Source organism: Polyodon spathula, chromosome 27 (assembly GCF_017654505.1).
Source record: "Polyodon spathula isolate WHYD16114869_AA chromosome 27, ASM1765450v1, whole genome shotgun sequence".
NCBI lineage: Eukaryota > Metazoa > Chordata > Actinopteri > Acipenseriformes > Polyodontidae > Polyodon > Polyodon spathula.
The window spans coordinates 1-14,871 of record NC_054560.1 but is presented as its reverse complement, the minus strand read 5'-3'; the positions used below and the strand labels follow the sequence as shown (position 1 = coordinate 14,871).

The 14,871-nt window shown below is 44.0% G+C and overlaps 1 protein-coding gene across 4 annotated transcripts; it reads left to right on the top strand.

Annotated features, from left to right (window-relative positions):
- Positions 1-1,478: 1,478 nt before the first annotated feature.
- Positions 1,479-14,750, top strand: LOC121301381 (tumor necrosis factor receptor superfamily member 6-like). Of its 4 annotated transcripts, none has more exons than XM_041230726.1 (10): positions 1,479-1,652; positions 5,645-5,801; positions 6,471-6,602; positions 7,096-7,210; positions 8,421-8,512; positions 9,848-9,958; positions 10,336-10,376; positions 10,962-11,204; positions 12,444-12,492; positions 12,914-14,750. In XM_041230726.1, the coding sequence occupies exons 2-10, from the start codon at positions 5,666-5,668 to the stop codon at positions 13,213-13,215; spliced, it is 1,221 nt and encodes a 406-aa protein (XP_041086660.1). In that variant the 5' UTR covers positions 1,479-1,652; positions 5,645-5,665; the 3' UTR covers positions 13,216-14,750. The 4 variants fall into 4 exon arrangements, with proteins under 4 accessions (XP_041086660.1, XP_041086659.1, XP_041086661.1 ...); XM_041230725.1 differs by lacking the exon at positions 1,479-1,652 and adding an exon at positions 1,659-1,748; XM_041230724.1 differs by lacking the exon at positions 1,479-1,652 and adding an exon at positions 5,081-5,563.
- Positions 14,751-14,871: the final 121 nt, after the last annotated feature.

Sequence of the window (14,871 nt, the reverse complement as noted above, 5' to 3'; positions counted from 1 at the left end):
GCAAGAAGTGGATAGAAATTCTTAAGGTTTGCAATAAGTTAAAGTGAGAAACGATTGTTACAGTGAAGGGACTGGGTTCATAGTGTGTGTGTGTGTAAAGCCTATGGTCCAAACCACATTAAATGCTGCATCTTCAAAGAGTTTATTTTTCCTGGCTCTGCCAAGGGAGGTGTGTCCCATGATCAGGCTATGTTTCATCACCCTGCTCCTGCCTGGGACAATAGACGGGGATTTCCATCGACTTGCCAAGCTGAAGAGAGCGCTGTGCAACGAACTGCCCTGATGAACCTTTCTTCATGAGTCTTACAAGGGAAGCGCGTGTACAGTGTGTGTTGCATCCTACCATCTGGTAAATAATAATTCAAGTAATACCAGGGTAAAACAGCACTGGAACCAGCCTGACAAACACAGCAGCGAATAAACAGCTCCCAATCAAACCACACTCGCCTGTTCTGCAAACGTCACCATTAGGAATGCTGCTTAGTTGCATACTTGTGAAGGTATTCCCATATGCTGGTGTTACCACTGAGACAAATATTTGTTACCTTTATAAGCTGAATTGATCAGCTTAATGGGTGTGTTGTTTAAAATCAGTCCACACACACAGAATTACAATTTTCGATTGCTCATTCTACAGAACTAGTTCCACTGCAATGAAAATGTGGGGCCAGGATAGCAGTGCAATACATGAAATAGTGCATTAAATACAGTGGAAAGAGCAGAATACAGGATAGCAGCATAATACATGAAATAGTGCATTAAATACAGTGGAAAGAGCAGAATACAGGATAGCAGCAGAATACATGAAACAGTACATTAAATACAGTGGAAAGAGCAGAATACAGGATAGCAGCATAATACATGAAATAGTACATTAAATACAGTGGAAAGAGCAGAATACAGGATAGCAGCAGAATACATGAAACAGTACAATAAATACAGTGGAAAGAGCAGAATACAGGATAGCAGCAGAATACATGAAACAGTACAATAAATACAGTGGAAAGAGCAGAATACAGGATAGCAGCAGAATACATGAAATAGTGCATTAAATACAGTGGAAAGAGCAGAATACAGGATAGCAGCAGAATACATGAAATAGTGCATTAAATACAGTGGAAAGAGCAGAATACAGGATAGCAGCAGAATACATGAAACAGTACAATAAATACAGTGGAAAGAGCAGAATACATGATAGCAGCAGAATACATGAAATAGCAGCAGCAACCCAGCAGCTAATAGCAGATATCTGGTTTAAAGAGCACGGAAAGCAAGAGAGAACAGGCGGGTCTTGAGAGCTGATTTAAAGCGAGTGACGGTGGGCGCATCACGCACCAAAGCTGGGAGTCGGAGCCAGGAAGCTAAACGAGCGCTCTCTCCAAGCGTGGTGCGCTTTCGCTTGGGGATAACAAGTAGGCCAGAGTGGGAGGACCTCAGCTTGTGGGCAGGGGCATATAAGTCCTTTACTCAGGGCGTTTTGTTTTAGATGAATCGGATTCCGAACACGCAGAGTATTGCAACACCGGTTTACTGGACAGAAAGCGCACCTTTTCGTTCAGACCGGTTCAGAGCAGAATGCTCCGCCTCTGAGGCAGCCCCCCTCCGCCCTCTCTATAACTACACTGAGAAGAGCCAGATCGTGTGTATTACGCGTGAGTAAGAGTTTGGAGGTAGTTTTGCGCAGTGATAAGTATTTGGAATATAATACCATGAATACAGTTTTGGGACTCACGCTGTTTGTCTTGACTGTAAGTACTCCTGTTTAATTTTTAATTATGTTAAGTGATTTTCTCCCAGTAAGCTACAGACAGCCATAGCAAAAACGTTTCTCCTCACCGGACAGAATGAACTAATCTCGCTACAGAAAAGTACCCTTAATTGCGTCATAGCAAGTGAAATATCTAAATGACGTCTCAATCCTAAAATTCTAGCTGATTCAAAACTTTTGTGCGCTGCTGTACTTGTCGGAGGATAGTCATTTAATTCGGCGTAAAATAACTAAACCCATATTCTCCTTTTGAATAATTATTTTGATGCAATGTTAATATTGTAGGGTTGTTTTTTTTTTTTTTTCAGATTACCTACACCGTCGTCGCCTTCATTCATTTGCCGTTTTCAACCGAGCTACGTAAATAATAAACAAATAAACAAACAAATACACAAGTAAATAAATCCAACCGACGATTTTTTTTATGGCTGTAACACACATCCCTCTGAAATATTAAACCATGTGGAAAAATATTATTATTATTATTATTATTATTATTATTATTATTATTATTACTTTTTTTTTCACTGTAACCGGGTTCCGTTTAGGATCCTACTTTAGTTACATGTTTTTGACGTGATCAGGTGAGGAAAGCTTTCTGGGAAATGCTATTGGATTGAAGCGGGCCAATTCGAGCCATTGGAAAGTATCAGGAACAGTCGAGGAGCGGGGAAGCCTAGAGAAATCAATTCTCGGCACGTCGTATCCATTTGAATGCGCTATTTTAGCTTTTATAGAAACACATTCATAATAGCAGTAGCAATGCTCGTTGCCCGTGTTTCTTTCTCTCTGTCATTACTACTAGGACTTGTAATGATGTGTTTTAGTTTTTGCATGAATATGCGATTGGCACGGCATCGAGATGCGTCTGTAAAAGCAAAGCGTTTGGTTTGTGTTGCATACAGTAAGATAATTAACGTATAAAAGGCAATTTAGAATCAATAAAGCTTCAAGTGAAATGTAGCCTAGGTCGGCTGCATACAGTCCTGGAGACGGAGACAGGCAAACCTGTGAATCCTTCATGGTAAGAGATGCATGCATTTGAAGTTAAACACACCGGTAAGAATGCGCAGGGTTCTCCTCCGCTGTTGGAGCTGTGTGGTTGCGATTCCTATGGAGATCATGCCCGGACTTGTTGCGAAGCTCAGTTCAATTTCCCGGGGAAAGCAGAGGCATTGTGCGTTCAATATGACCAGGTGCATCCGAATTTATTTGATTTAATCGGGCACAAAAATGGGTTAAAGCCACCATCAGCGTTGCCAGCTGAAATGGCTGGCCTACCCACTGCGCCCATTAAACTGAGAATCGAAAGAGGCGATCACAGCGCAGACCTGTAGAGGAACGGGCTGTCCAGGAATGCGGGCTGTTTGTCTTCACCGCAGCGCTCCTCTGCTTTACCTCAGAGAGCAGCCTGGCTCAAACTGAGAATATTCTCTCTAGACTCTGCAGGGGGGTTCCCATGCTTTCACACAGGGCAGCATGTCTCTCTGTGTATAAAACCCGTTCTCCCACTCCCCAGATTACTGGATTAAACAGGCCCATAGGCTTACTTGGGTACCCCAAAAAGACAAACCCTGGAGGTGTCATACTGGGGCCTTTTCATACACCTTTTATGTCTGTTTGTCAATTTTTAGTTATTTTTTTTTTTTACATGTATTATATCTAGAGAATCGCTTATCGGACTGTAGTGAAACTTGGTGAGGACATTCTTTAACACAATCTATTGAGTGTACCCTCGGCATACAGGCCCTGTCTGCCAGTTGTAATGAAACTTGGTGAGGACATTCTTTAGCACAGTAAGGGTATCCGAATCTGGTACTATAACGAAGCGTCTCATTTGAGTGTGCATCTACAGAACCACGTACAGGATCACTGGGAAGGGCAGCCTGTACCATCAACAGTATCAGAGTGTGGGGGCACAGCGAGTGGAAGCCAGGAGTATTTACTTTGTCATGATATCAATTTCTACTGCTTATGTTTTTACAGCGTGAAATCAGACTTTGACCATTCTGTAAATAACTTTGCTACTTGAACAGATTTGCTCCACACAGTCAGTGTTTGCATTGCTTTATGCAAAGAAAATTCTTACGCCCTCAAACTTCTGTCTCTCTTCCCTGCCCCCCCGGTTTTCGAGTTTGCTCTGTAACGTTCTGTGCACAGACATCCTTCCGAGCCAGTCCGCCCCTCCCCCCTCATTACTGCATTGCTTAGTCATTGTGTGTTGTGCTCTCTCTCTTTCTCTCGCTCTCTCGCTCTCTCTCTCATATTTCTTTTATCTTTGTTTTTAATGCAAGTGACTTTTTCACATTGCCGGCATGCCCCGGTATCTCAAAGCTGTCCGAATTCAAAAGATAACCAGAGATATAAAGGTTGCATCACCGCGCACACAAATTCAGATTGAGATTGGGGAGCAATGTCCATCGTAGGACGGCGTCCATTTTAGGACATCCTCAGGTATCGCTCCTTCCTGTGTCACGCGCCAGTCCTCATTGAGGAGGCCCGATGACTGACGCCTGACTCCGAGGACTGACGCCTGATACCAGACTCGTGACATCCATAAACGTGCACAGCACCCCTCCTCGAGTGTGTACTTTACATGTGCTCTGACAGGTTTGGATTTTCTGTGATGGGTCTGGGAGAGAGTGTGAGAGTGCCTGAGGTCCCCACCCATCTCTGTACATTATTTCTCAAGGCAGCCTGAGATGAAATCCCCTGATTGAGCAGAAACCATGTGATCATTACCAGGCTCTCCCTGCTCTGGCATTGTGTGGAGCAGGGGCCTGACACCTGACTGCTGTTTTATTAAAACTGTGCTGTGCAACAAATCAGGAGGGGAAATTCCACAGCTTCAAGAAGCCAGACCTTAAAATAATGGGCTCTCCCTTATAAAAGGTTACCATGATTGAAGCAGAGCAAAGATCCTGAACGTGCCGTGGCACACACAGCTTAAGATCAATCGTGATTATTGTCAGCATTTTTATACGAGAACGAAGAATCGATCCATATGTACGACGTCAGTCGGATTTTTAAATTTTATTTTTGGAAGCTTTCTTGTTATGTTTTTTTTTTTTTAAGTTTCTTTTGCACTGGCAATCAAGAGAACGCACTTGGTGCTGTGCACACACACACAATGGCACAGGACCACACCTTCAATGTGTTTCTTGCTGTTCCAGTTAAAGACCAGACACCTTGCAAGAGGATAGCTTTGCACTCTGTCTCTGTGTGCTGTAGATAATTCACAGTGGGGTGACTCACCACTTAATTACCCTTGGTCCTTTTTTTTTTTTTTTTTTTTTTTTTAAATCTTTGAGCTAAACCAGTTTGCACTGGTATGGAACAAACCACAGGAAGCCCTGACGGGCCCGCTCTGTGCGCACATTCCTGGCAGAACAGAGTGAGCTTGGCAGCAAAGCGATCTTTCCATTGGGGGTTATATTGTTCTGAGGAATGCCTTGAAGAGATTTGCATTTAACTGTTCGATATGTACCACATTAACAGTGCATTTCACTGCAGGAGAACAGACTCCTACAGTAGAATGCCTCAACCAGGTTCCAGCTAACTGGATTCTCAAGCAACCCTCTAGAATCAAATACAAACCGGCACTATAGTCATGCTACAGTCCTGAAATATTCTCTTGTACAAATCCCTTGGTCTTGACATTCTTTTAATACATGGACTGGGCCCCACCCCTATTCATTCTACATGCATGACTGGTCGTTGGTCTGCAGTTGCACTTGCATCCTGATTGTTAAAATCTTCAGCATGTTTTGCTATTCAGGGATCAAGAGATGTTTAGTAAGTAAGGGGTCTCACTGGGGTGAGCACAACTGAATTCCTGCCGAAATGAATCCATGAAAAACGTGCTTTGTGTTGCAGGCTCCATCATTATGTATCCCTATGAACTCTGATAAGACCGATCGCCTTGACAACGATGCATCACTGAACGCTGAGAAGAGCAGGACAGCCAGAGAGATCGTCTGTCCAGGAGGGCAGTATCCCCACTCCGGGTTCTGCTGCCTTAACTGCCCTGCCGGTGAGTTGGACCCAGGCCATGCTTGGGCAATCGGACCAGCCCCAATGGTACAGAAACGGAGGAAAGCTTCAGTGCTGTCTTGCTGTTCTCTGACGGGATTTGCCATCGCTGTGGGGGGTGCTGGGTTATATTGCTCTTAACATGCACTTATTTAAATTAGTCTCTAGAAATGACTTTTTACCTTTGGGCTGCAAATAATAGTGAAAAAAGTTTCTGCACCCAGATTTATTGCTCCCCATAGCTCCAGATGTGCACCCCTGTATAGCTGACCCACAGCACTTGCCCCGCACACTGAGGAAGTCCCTCGGCAAAACGCTTCTCTCTATAATTTAGGATTCGATTGTAGTTATGCCTGTCCATACATGGCTATTAAAAAAAAGTTTCAAAAGAACAAAACCTATAAAATTATCGAATATCGATTTCTTGTGTACTTTTGTTATTTGGTGCTTTTGAAATGCTTTCTGCAAAGGGTTTCCAGCGGTGTAATTTCAGTTGATTCTAAGATGCACTTGTATATGACCCTGATTAGCACTAATGACCTACGATAACATTCGGTCCATGATTGGTGCTGACCCGGGGGTCTGTGAAATCAGGCTTCTATATTTGTGACAGAGTGAAAGTAAACCTGGTTGGGCTGTGCCAGCTGACTGTCACCGTTTCTTACTGCAGGGACATATGTGAAGGAGAAGTGCACAACAGCGGGCTCTAGTAGCCAGTGTGCGGCATGCACCTTTGGCACAGACTACACGGAGCACGGCAGCGGCTTGGAGCGCTGTCTTCAATGCACTCGCTGCCGCTCGGGTAAGGCTGGACTGCATTCCCACAGAGTTCACAGTTTAAACATTTTACGAAATGTTAGGATTTTTCACTAAACACTGAATCGCTGTCCGAAAGATGCGCATGTCGTTTTTAGAGTAGTGCTTTTACAGTCGGGTGTGCGCAGTGTAAGATTAGCTTCTCGTGAACACGCTCATGTTTTACGTATCGGAGACTCGTTCACGTTCATGGTACATGATAAAGAAAGCTTGGTTTAATAAGTTTTAAACATGTTCAATGCACACAATTTTAAGTCTGTTCTAACCCTAATACAATAGAATCAGTTAGGGCTTGTTTTAAGCTTTTTCGGTCCCACACATGCAAAGCATAGAGCTAAACACAACCTAGATGATCACATACTGTTGGAGATGTTGCTGTAAAAGTTGCAGGACAAGTTGCTTATTTCAGTGATCTTGAGTACTGTGCCCCCCCACCCCCGCCCCTGCCTAATGCTGTCTGTTCCTCCTTGTATCGCCAGATCAAGAAGAGGCGGTCCCTTGCACTGGGACACAGAACCGCCTTTGCCGGTGCAAGTCTGGCACCCACTACTGCCCCCCTGAGGAGCCCTGTGAGGTGTGCAAACGCTGCTCAAAGTAAGAGGAAATGCCTCGCCCGTTCCCAACCCTAACCCGTGCAGTGCCATTGCCCTCAGTTGAGGACAGGCTAGTTTGTAATTGTCTGGAGCATTTTTAATTGGCATCTACCTGCTATTCTAAATGTTCTCTAACTGTGTTGTCATGATCACTGATTTTGTTAACCGCAAGTGTATCAAACTACATGAGGTGCTCCGATTTTGGTGCTTCAGAAGTTTAAGCTCCACAGTCTAGCTCCTCTGAAGTATCTGTTTTTAGGTAGAAGCCAGTATTCAAAATGCAGCAATATTGATCAAATCAAAAGTGTAGAGATGAGAGGAGGCCGTTCGGCTCATCAGGTTCCCAGTAGCTGGCTGATTTGAAAGCGTTCAGGTCTTAAAGACTATGTAATGGGGTTCCAAAAAATTTAGCGGTACACCTCCCCACGTGTAACTGTTTAAATAAACCTCCTTGTCATTTCTTTTCATTGTTAACATTCTGACAACTGTTTACACTTAACTTTTTAAAAGTCTTTTTAAAAGCTTTTGCCAAAATGTCTGCTGTAGTACACTGATCGTGTCAGGATTATTGCCCACATCGTCAAACGGGTAACAGAGCGATAACGATCCATGATGAGGTACGGAACTGAAAAGCCAGAGAACTTGTTATGTGTTTTCCTGCAGTGATTTTAGAGGACAAACCCCAAGTGCACTAGAACAGCCATTTTCAAACCGACTAAAGTTGTAAAGTGTAAACAGAAGTTGTCTGGATTTTAGCAATGGAATGACAGGTATGTTATTTGATCAGCTGTAGCTGTGTTTTTTTTTTCGGAACCCCATTACTTACTCTTTATAGGAGCCCAAGGATTTGGCCTCAACAGCATGGCTTGGTAACCCATCCATTCCCCCTCCACTCTCACGCAATGTTGCAAGACGCAGAAAAAAATGTCGGCTATTTATAAACTAAATTTTGTTTTTGGTTGATGCTTTTTTTTTTTTTTTTTTTTTTTTTTTTTTTACCCACGAAGGTTAGACGGTGGTACAGAGGTTCATCCTGTTAACTCTGTTCACCTGCCAGGTGGAACGTTTTGAAAAGTCACCGCTGTGGATCCATTAGTGGGTCACAGCGATGGCAATACACTAGACGTGGAGCAGACGGTGCACAGTGCCGTGGTCCGGATACCCCCCTTGTCATTGCTGTTGATTTTCTGAACTCTGTTTTGTTTTGCCAGGTGCCTGGAAGGGACTGTGGTGAGAAGCTGCAATGCCACTGCAAACGCAGTGTGTGCGCCCAGAGACAGCCCTCCAGCTGGCACAGAATCAGGTCAGAATTCCTTTATTCAACAAATAGAGATCTCTAATCTGCCTGAAGCGTGAGCTATTCAAACTGTAACCCGGACTTTCTCTAGTTGATCACAGCCAGACTGTGCCTGGAGACTGGAAACACAGCCTCAACATTTGCCATCATATACAAACAATAGGCAGTCGTGTGTGAGTGTTAGACCACTCTGTGCTTTCGTTAGGCATCTTGGAGTATTGGGGTTCTGAAAAATACAGCGTGACCCTTCCCCACATGCTTCTACAACTGTGTAAATAGCGTACCTTTTTTTTTTTTTTCATTAAAATCCTGACAGCTTTTTACACTTCTACCTTTTTTAAAGTCCGTTTCAAAGCTCTTTTCAAAATGTCTGCTCAAGTGCACTGATAGCGTCCGGATTACCGCCCACAGGTAACGCAGCGGTAACGAGCCATGTTTTGAAAAGCCAGAGCATTTTTTGTTTTTAAAATCGCTCTTCCTGCAGTGATTTAGAGCACAGATCTCAAATCCCAGTGCACTACATTTTGAAAAGAGCTTTGAGACAGACTTTAAAAGTGTAAAAGTTGTCGGGATGTTAACAGCGAAAGGAAATGACAGGCGCGTTATTTGAACAGTTGTAACGTTGACGGGTAACGCTATATTTTTCGGAACCTTGCTACTTTTTGAAATTTTGCATGTGTGGCCTATTAAAGTCATCAGTTAAATTAGGCGGTCACTAATTTGCCTTTTTTGGTTCATTTGCAGCGATTTTCAGTTCTAGCAGTTTGATTTCATGCGCACCACAAATCAAAACTACAGAAGCAATGTGGTTTTCTAACAAACGTGAGCAGCGCTGTACAACTCGCACAGCTCCATTGTGCGCTCATGGAGTTTAAGAACGTGGCTGCACATCACGGCCCCTAATTGCATGTACCACGAGTTCTACGGCAATTATCAGAACAAGGATCTTAAACAGAGAAAGACCAAAGCCCTTTTAGTTTATTAGCAGTAACTAGAGGACGCGTTTTGAATTTACAGGGAGGCAACGGTCTCCCTGACTCTCATTTAAACCTTGATTCTGCGTCGGATTTTATCAGCTCTGACTCTTCCACTCGTATACTTGATGCCCTGCAGTTTTCACTTAAGCAGTCGTGGTTACTAACGGCACCCCTGGTTTACTGAGTGCCAGTGTTGTAAAGTATTGTTTTACATAAACAGTACAAATGTGATTTTGCAGTAGCAGATCCCATGAAAGTGATCCATGCCCATGGGCTAATCGGAAAACGCACAGCAAGTGATAGACTGCTTTCCATTGTGAGTTTCTGATTTGATTGTAATGCGGTGTCTGATATCTTTTTGTAGGTTTTTCCGCAAGTACAATCACCCTTGCTGTTGTATTGCCCTTGATCGTATTGCCCCTGGCAGTGATTGGGTTGATTCTACGGAAGAAACAGCGTTGCGGGCTGATCAGTGGTAAGTAACACTGAAGCATCATTTCATTACATGCTAGACACTGTAAAAGCAACACGTTGAGTTTGTTTGCGATGTTGTGATTACTTTTTATACAGTGCATGTACAGCTCTGGCCAAAAGTCTTCTGCATCACCTAGAATTCTAGGATTTAGATCTTTTTAAACATCACATAAATCAAAGAAACTACAAAATGAAATCACAGAAGCCTACCTGAAGCCGCTACAGGTGTATGGTATTTCATGTTAGATTCCTAAATGTTTGAGTTTGTCAGTTTTTCATTAAGTAGATGGGGAAAACTTTGTTAACTCTGTAGGGTGATGCGAAACTTTTAGCAGACCGGCATACTGAAGTGGATCTTTTGTGTGTGTTGTCTTTCAGAGCGTCCAAGTGAGCCAAGTGTGAACATCCTCATTCCCACGGTAAGAGCCTTTTATCCAACACAGAAGACATTCTCCTGCATTGCGTTCACACAGCACAGGGGTTCCATTCTCCTGCATTGCGTTCACACAGCACAGGGGTTCCATTCTCCTGCATTGCGTTCACACAGCACAGGGGTTCCATTCTCCTGCATTGCGTTCACACAGCACAGGGGTTCCATTCTCCTGCATTGCGTTCACACAGCACAGGGGTTCCATTCTCCTGCATTGCGTTCACACAGCACAGGGGTTCCATTCTCCTGCATTGCGTTCACACAGTACAAGGTTAGACCGTGTGCTCCACCAGAAGATCCAGGCATCTTTACTTCTTTGCAAAGCCTGTCTAGCTCCCCCTTACCCCTGTTCAGTTTGGGCTGGCTGTGTGGACTGCCTGGTGCTTTAGCTGCCAGAGGAAAGGGGAACATATGTAATGAACCCCACGTTATATCAGTACCTGAACCGTGGCTAAGGACCAACGTGTTCTTTGCCTGCTCCCTGGCGTAGCGTAGACCGATCTGAAAGAGAGATGGACAGAAAGAGGGCGTAGATGTTAAAGCTTGGCTCTTACACTGACTTCCTGTCTTGCAGGGCATTGCAAGCACCTCTTCCCCGGAAGAGATACAGAACCACAACAACGAGTCTCAGATCCAGGAGTCTGCCCTCTTGCTGCAGACTGGAGGCCAGGACAACGATGACTGGGGACTGGGGGACAGTCTGTCCAACACAGCCGCCTCGTCCGAGAACAACTTGAGCAGCAGTCCGTACCGCAGCACCCCTCCCCAGCGAGAGAGCCCTCAGTCTGAGAGAGCCTGTCCCACCAGCGGCGCCACGGTGAGAGTCTCAATCACAGTTGAAGCAATTAAGAAATGAATACTCAAACACTGATTCAGAGTCCTGAACAGGGTGTCACGGAAGTCTGTCACGGAAGGTATCTTGTGTAAGGCTGCTCAGCACTGGGAAGTTACTTTTTAAAAGTTAATGTAACTAGTGACAGTAACTTCTCAGGCAAGATTTTTAGAGTTTTTTTTCAGGCTGCAGCTTGAAATCCCCTTTGAAGATCCAGCCCGCTCGTTCCCTCCTGTGACGCAGTTTTCTTTTAAGATCGTATGAAGCGTGTGTGTGTGATGTGTAAGGCTTGGCTCGCACTGTTTTAAGCGCTTGCCGGTTTCCATATTCCATGTTTTTTTGCAAAAGGAAACCGTGCCCTTGTTTCGTTACCCGTCTGAAAAAAGCGTTGAAAAATGAAAGTTATTGAACAGTTGTAATCCATTCAGAGTAATGTGTTACTCCTCAACACTGAGGCAGGTTTAGGATTCGCCCCGTTGTCTCTCTGCTCCCCACGTCAAAGTGATCTGAAATCGTTCCTCTTTTCTTACCGCTGCAGTGCCCAGTTCTGCATCACACCTGATACAATGCATAGCCGAACCCTCCTATATTAAATCCAGCCTCAAAAGCCAGAATCTTTCCTCTGCAGTACATTGTGTTGCCGGACAAGGAAAAAAAAAAGTGTTTTGTACAAGAAAGAGAATCTACTATAGCTACATAAATAAAGTAACTTTTCTCATTTAACAGAATGCACGGGCATCACAGGGTTAAAGATTAACAGCCGTTTCTTTAATGCAAGACTAACGAGCAAACCTGAACCTTCCTTTAACTCGTTGCCTCTTGCATGAGGCGCTCGGATAGGGAATGGTAACTCAAGGGGGCGCTGCTGTTGTATACCTCTGCTTGACTGACCAGTCGCACTGACTAGGTAAAGGAGACTAGTGCTGGGGTCTGTGAACTCGGACGGGAGAGTTTTTAACACCGCAGTTGTGCCGTACATTCATTGTACGGGATAAGATTTAATTTCCACTAAATCAAGAACAAGGATTTCTTCTGTGATTTCTAATTGGGTGGGGTGGGGGTGGGGGCAGTGGGTGCCTTCGCCGCTCCTTTAAACTCCCAGCAAAAACGGGTAGAATTATCGTGTAGCCCTGAAGGCTTGATCTTATCCCACTGACAGCACACGGACGCAGCCAGCCCACGGGCTTCAAAGCAGAAGCTAACACAGCGTTTCTTTCTTTGCAGCTCAAAGACACAAGTGAATTATACAGTCTTATTCCACTGCAGGACAATGGTAAGTCTTTAGTTAGCCTTTCTTTCTTTCTTTCTTTCTTTCTTTCTTTCTTTCTTTAGTAAATGAATGTGTTTTTCTCTCTGTTTCCGTCGCTCTATCTGTTGGTGTTGTGTTTACTTTGCTGTCCTGAAGTGGTGACATTTACCCAACAGCCCAAACTTCTAAGGCTGGAATATATATCAGGGCTCCTAGCAGGCCGTGCAATAGTAGTTACAGTGTTTAAGCCCAAAGCATGGAAATGCCTGCGATCTACGCTCTGTCCCTCGCATGCCTGCAAAACATCTTCCGCAAATAAACAGATCCGTCTGACAGACTACGATAACGGGCAATCGGAATGCGTTCAGTTATTGAAATTTCACGCAGGCTCTTTTTGAAATGACTCCAGATATTAATTGTGCTTCTCCCCCCCCCCCCCTTCTAGCTCTCTTGGCCTGCCTGGATGAGTTTTATAAAGTTCCGTTTAAATCCCGCAACAGACTCATGAGGAAAGCAGGACTCCCTAACAACAAGATTGAAACGGCCAAGCAAAACCACCCCCATAACGTGGAAGAGCAGTTTCACGAGATGCTGCTCTCCTGGCACGAGGAGCAAGGACAAGCAGCCGATATTAATACACTGCTGAGGGCTCTGCTGCATCTGGACCACAGGCTCTCTGTTGAAGAAATTACAGCAGAAGTTATAAAAAATAAATTTTATACCAAATCATCTTCACACCTGTTATAGACAAACACCTACTGCTTCTGTAAGACAGAACGGGGGGAAAAAAAAACAAAAAACCAAAACTTAACAAAAAAACAAATGCTCCAGCCACTAAAGGAACTTCTAATTCTTCCCTCGCTGTTTAGCTCCAGGGGGTGTGTGGGTGTGATGCTGTTTTTAAGTTCCGATACCAGGCAGTGTGGATTTCCTGCTGTGACCTCCCTGGCGCATCAGCATGGCAGCCATCTGGAATGGGGTGGCAAGGGGACCGCCCGGCGGAGGGGTGATCAGGTGGGCACCTCCCGTCTTCGATGTTCACCTCGGGAAGGCTGGACGGGGATGCTGGCATCCCAGCGCCACTCCCTTCTGCCCCCGGGCCCCACTGAGCCCAGTTTACTTACCTGGTCATCCATTCCAGGCCATTGGGCCACGTACTACATGAATTGTATGGCACATTGCCTTGATCAAGGTAGACACAAGTGAAAACAGGTAGCTTATGAAGAAGAAATTATATTTATTATTTATAATTTGTATTATGCGTATTTAATTTATTTAATGAATAAAATAATTGCACTTAGCAGTATTTTTTTTTCTTGGTGCCATTCCTCTCATTTACAATTGTAAATGACTCGCAGCAAAAAACTGTGGTTTTGAAAGCTGGCAATCGTACACCTGGAAAAACAAGGGAACCCTGCGCATCACTGTTGCTTCTGAATACAGAAAAATGATTTGAGCAGGTGTGCTGTGCATAGACATCGAGTGTGCAATGACTGGACAGCCAACGCTAAGAAAACTTAGGTGCCTCCAAGTGACACAATATTAAAGGGCTCTTTGTGTAAGACACCGCATCTTCAAATGTCTTTGTTCAAATCCACTAACATAACCAGAAATATGGTGTTACTGAACTTAGATAGTTGCTTTTGCTGTCTTTAGCTTGCTTTGTAGTTCAGCACTTGTATTAGCATGCTATAGAAAGCTGAGCTGTGTTGGTCTTGTGTGATGCCCTGTGGTTACAGTTTCTCTAGTGATATGATTACTTATGATCCCTTACTAGGACCAGTCTAAATCCTTGCCCCGACCAGTTTTGCAAAACTCAGGAATCTGATTAATCAGATGCCATACACTGAAGTGACATGCTGTACTGTGCAAGGGTCTCTCTTCCCTTGCAAATGTAAATTCTGTTTTCCTGCTCTTTGCATTGGATCTGGTATTCTGGTCTTTGCAGAAGTGGCCAGTCTTTTTTTAGATCAGCTTCCTCTGTACAGTGTTATTGTCCTCCAGTAAGGGAATACCTCTATCCTTTGTGCATTTTGCATGTCGCGCTTTGCAGCGATAGAGCTACAGAGCTCGAGGATGTACATTATGCTGTATCCTGCTGTCAATCTGTTGTTACGTGCTGCAATTTTATTTTATACTGAACTCGGTATGCGTTTTGTACTTTTGTGTATATATTTCTGTAAAAAAAAATTGTTTGTTATAAAGATAGGAAGCTGGCTCTTCAAAGAAAATGTATTTCCATTGTAGAAGTGTATTTTAACAATTAAAGCATTTCCAAACAGGTTCTCTATCTCTGTTGATTTCTACAAACTAATACAACCCTGTTGGAGGGCCGCTGTCCTCCTCGCTTTTGTTCCAACTGTCCCCCTAAATTACTTAATTGGACAAATCAAGCACTTATTA

Coding starts and splice junctions, on each gene's coding strand:
- LOC121301381 (XM_041230724.1), top strand. CDS start 5,471: ATGCATGACTGGTCGTTGGTCTGCAGTTGCACTTGCATCCTGATTGTT. Junction 5,564..5,644: donor CAGGGATCAAGAGATGTTTA/GTAAGTAAGGGG, acceptor TTTGTGTTGCAG/GCTCCATCATTATGTATCCC. Junction 12,493..12,913: donor TATTCCACTGCAGGACAATG/GTAAGTCTTTAG, acceptor CCCCCCTTCTAG/CTCTCTTGGCCTGCCTGGAT.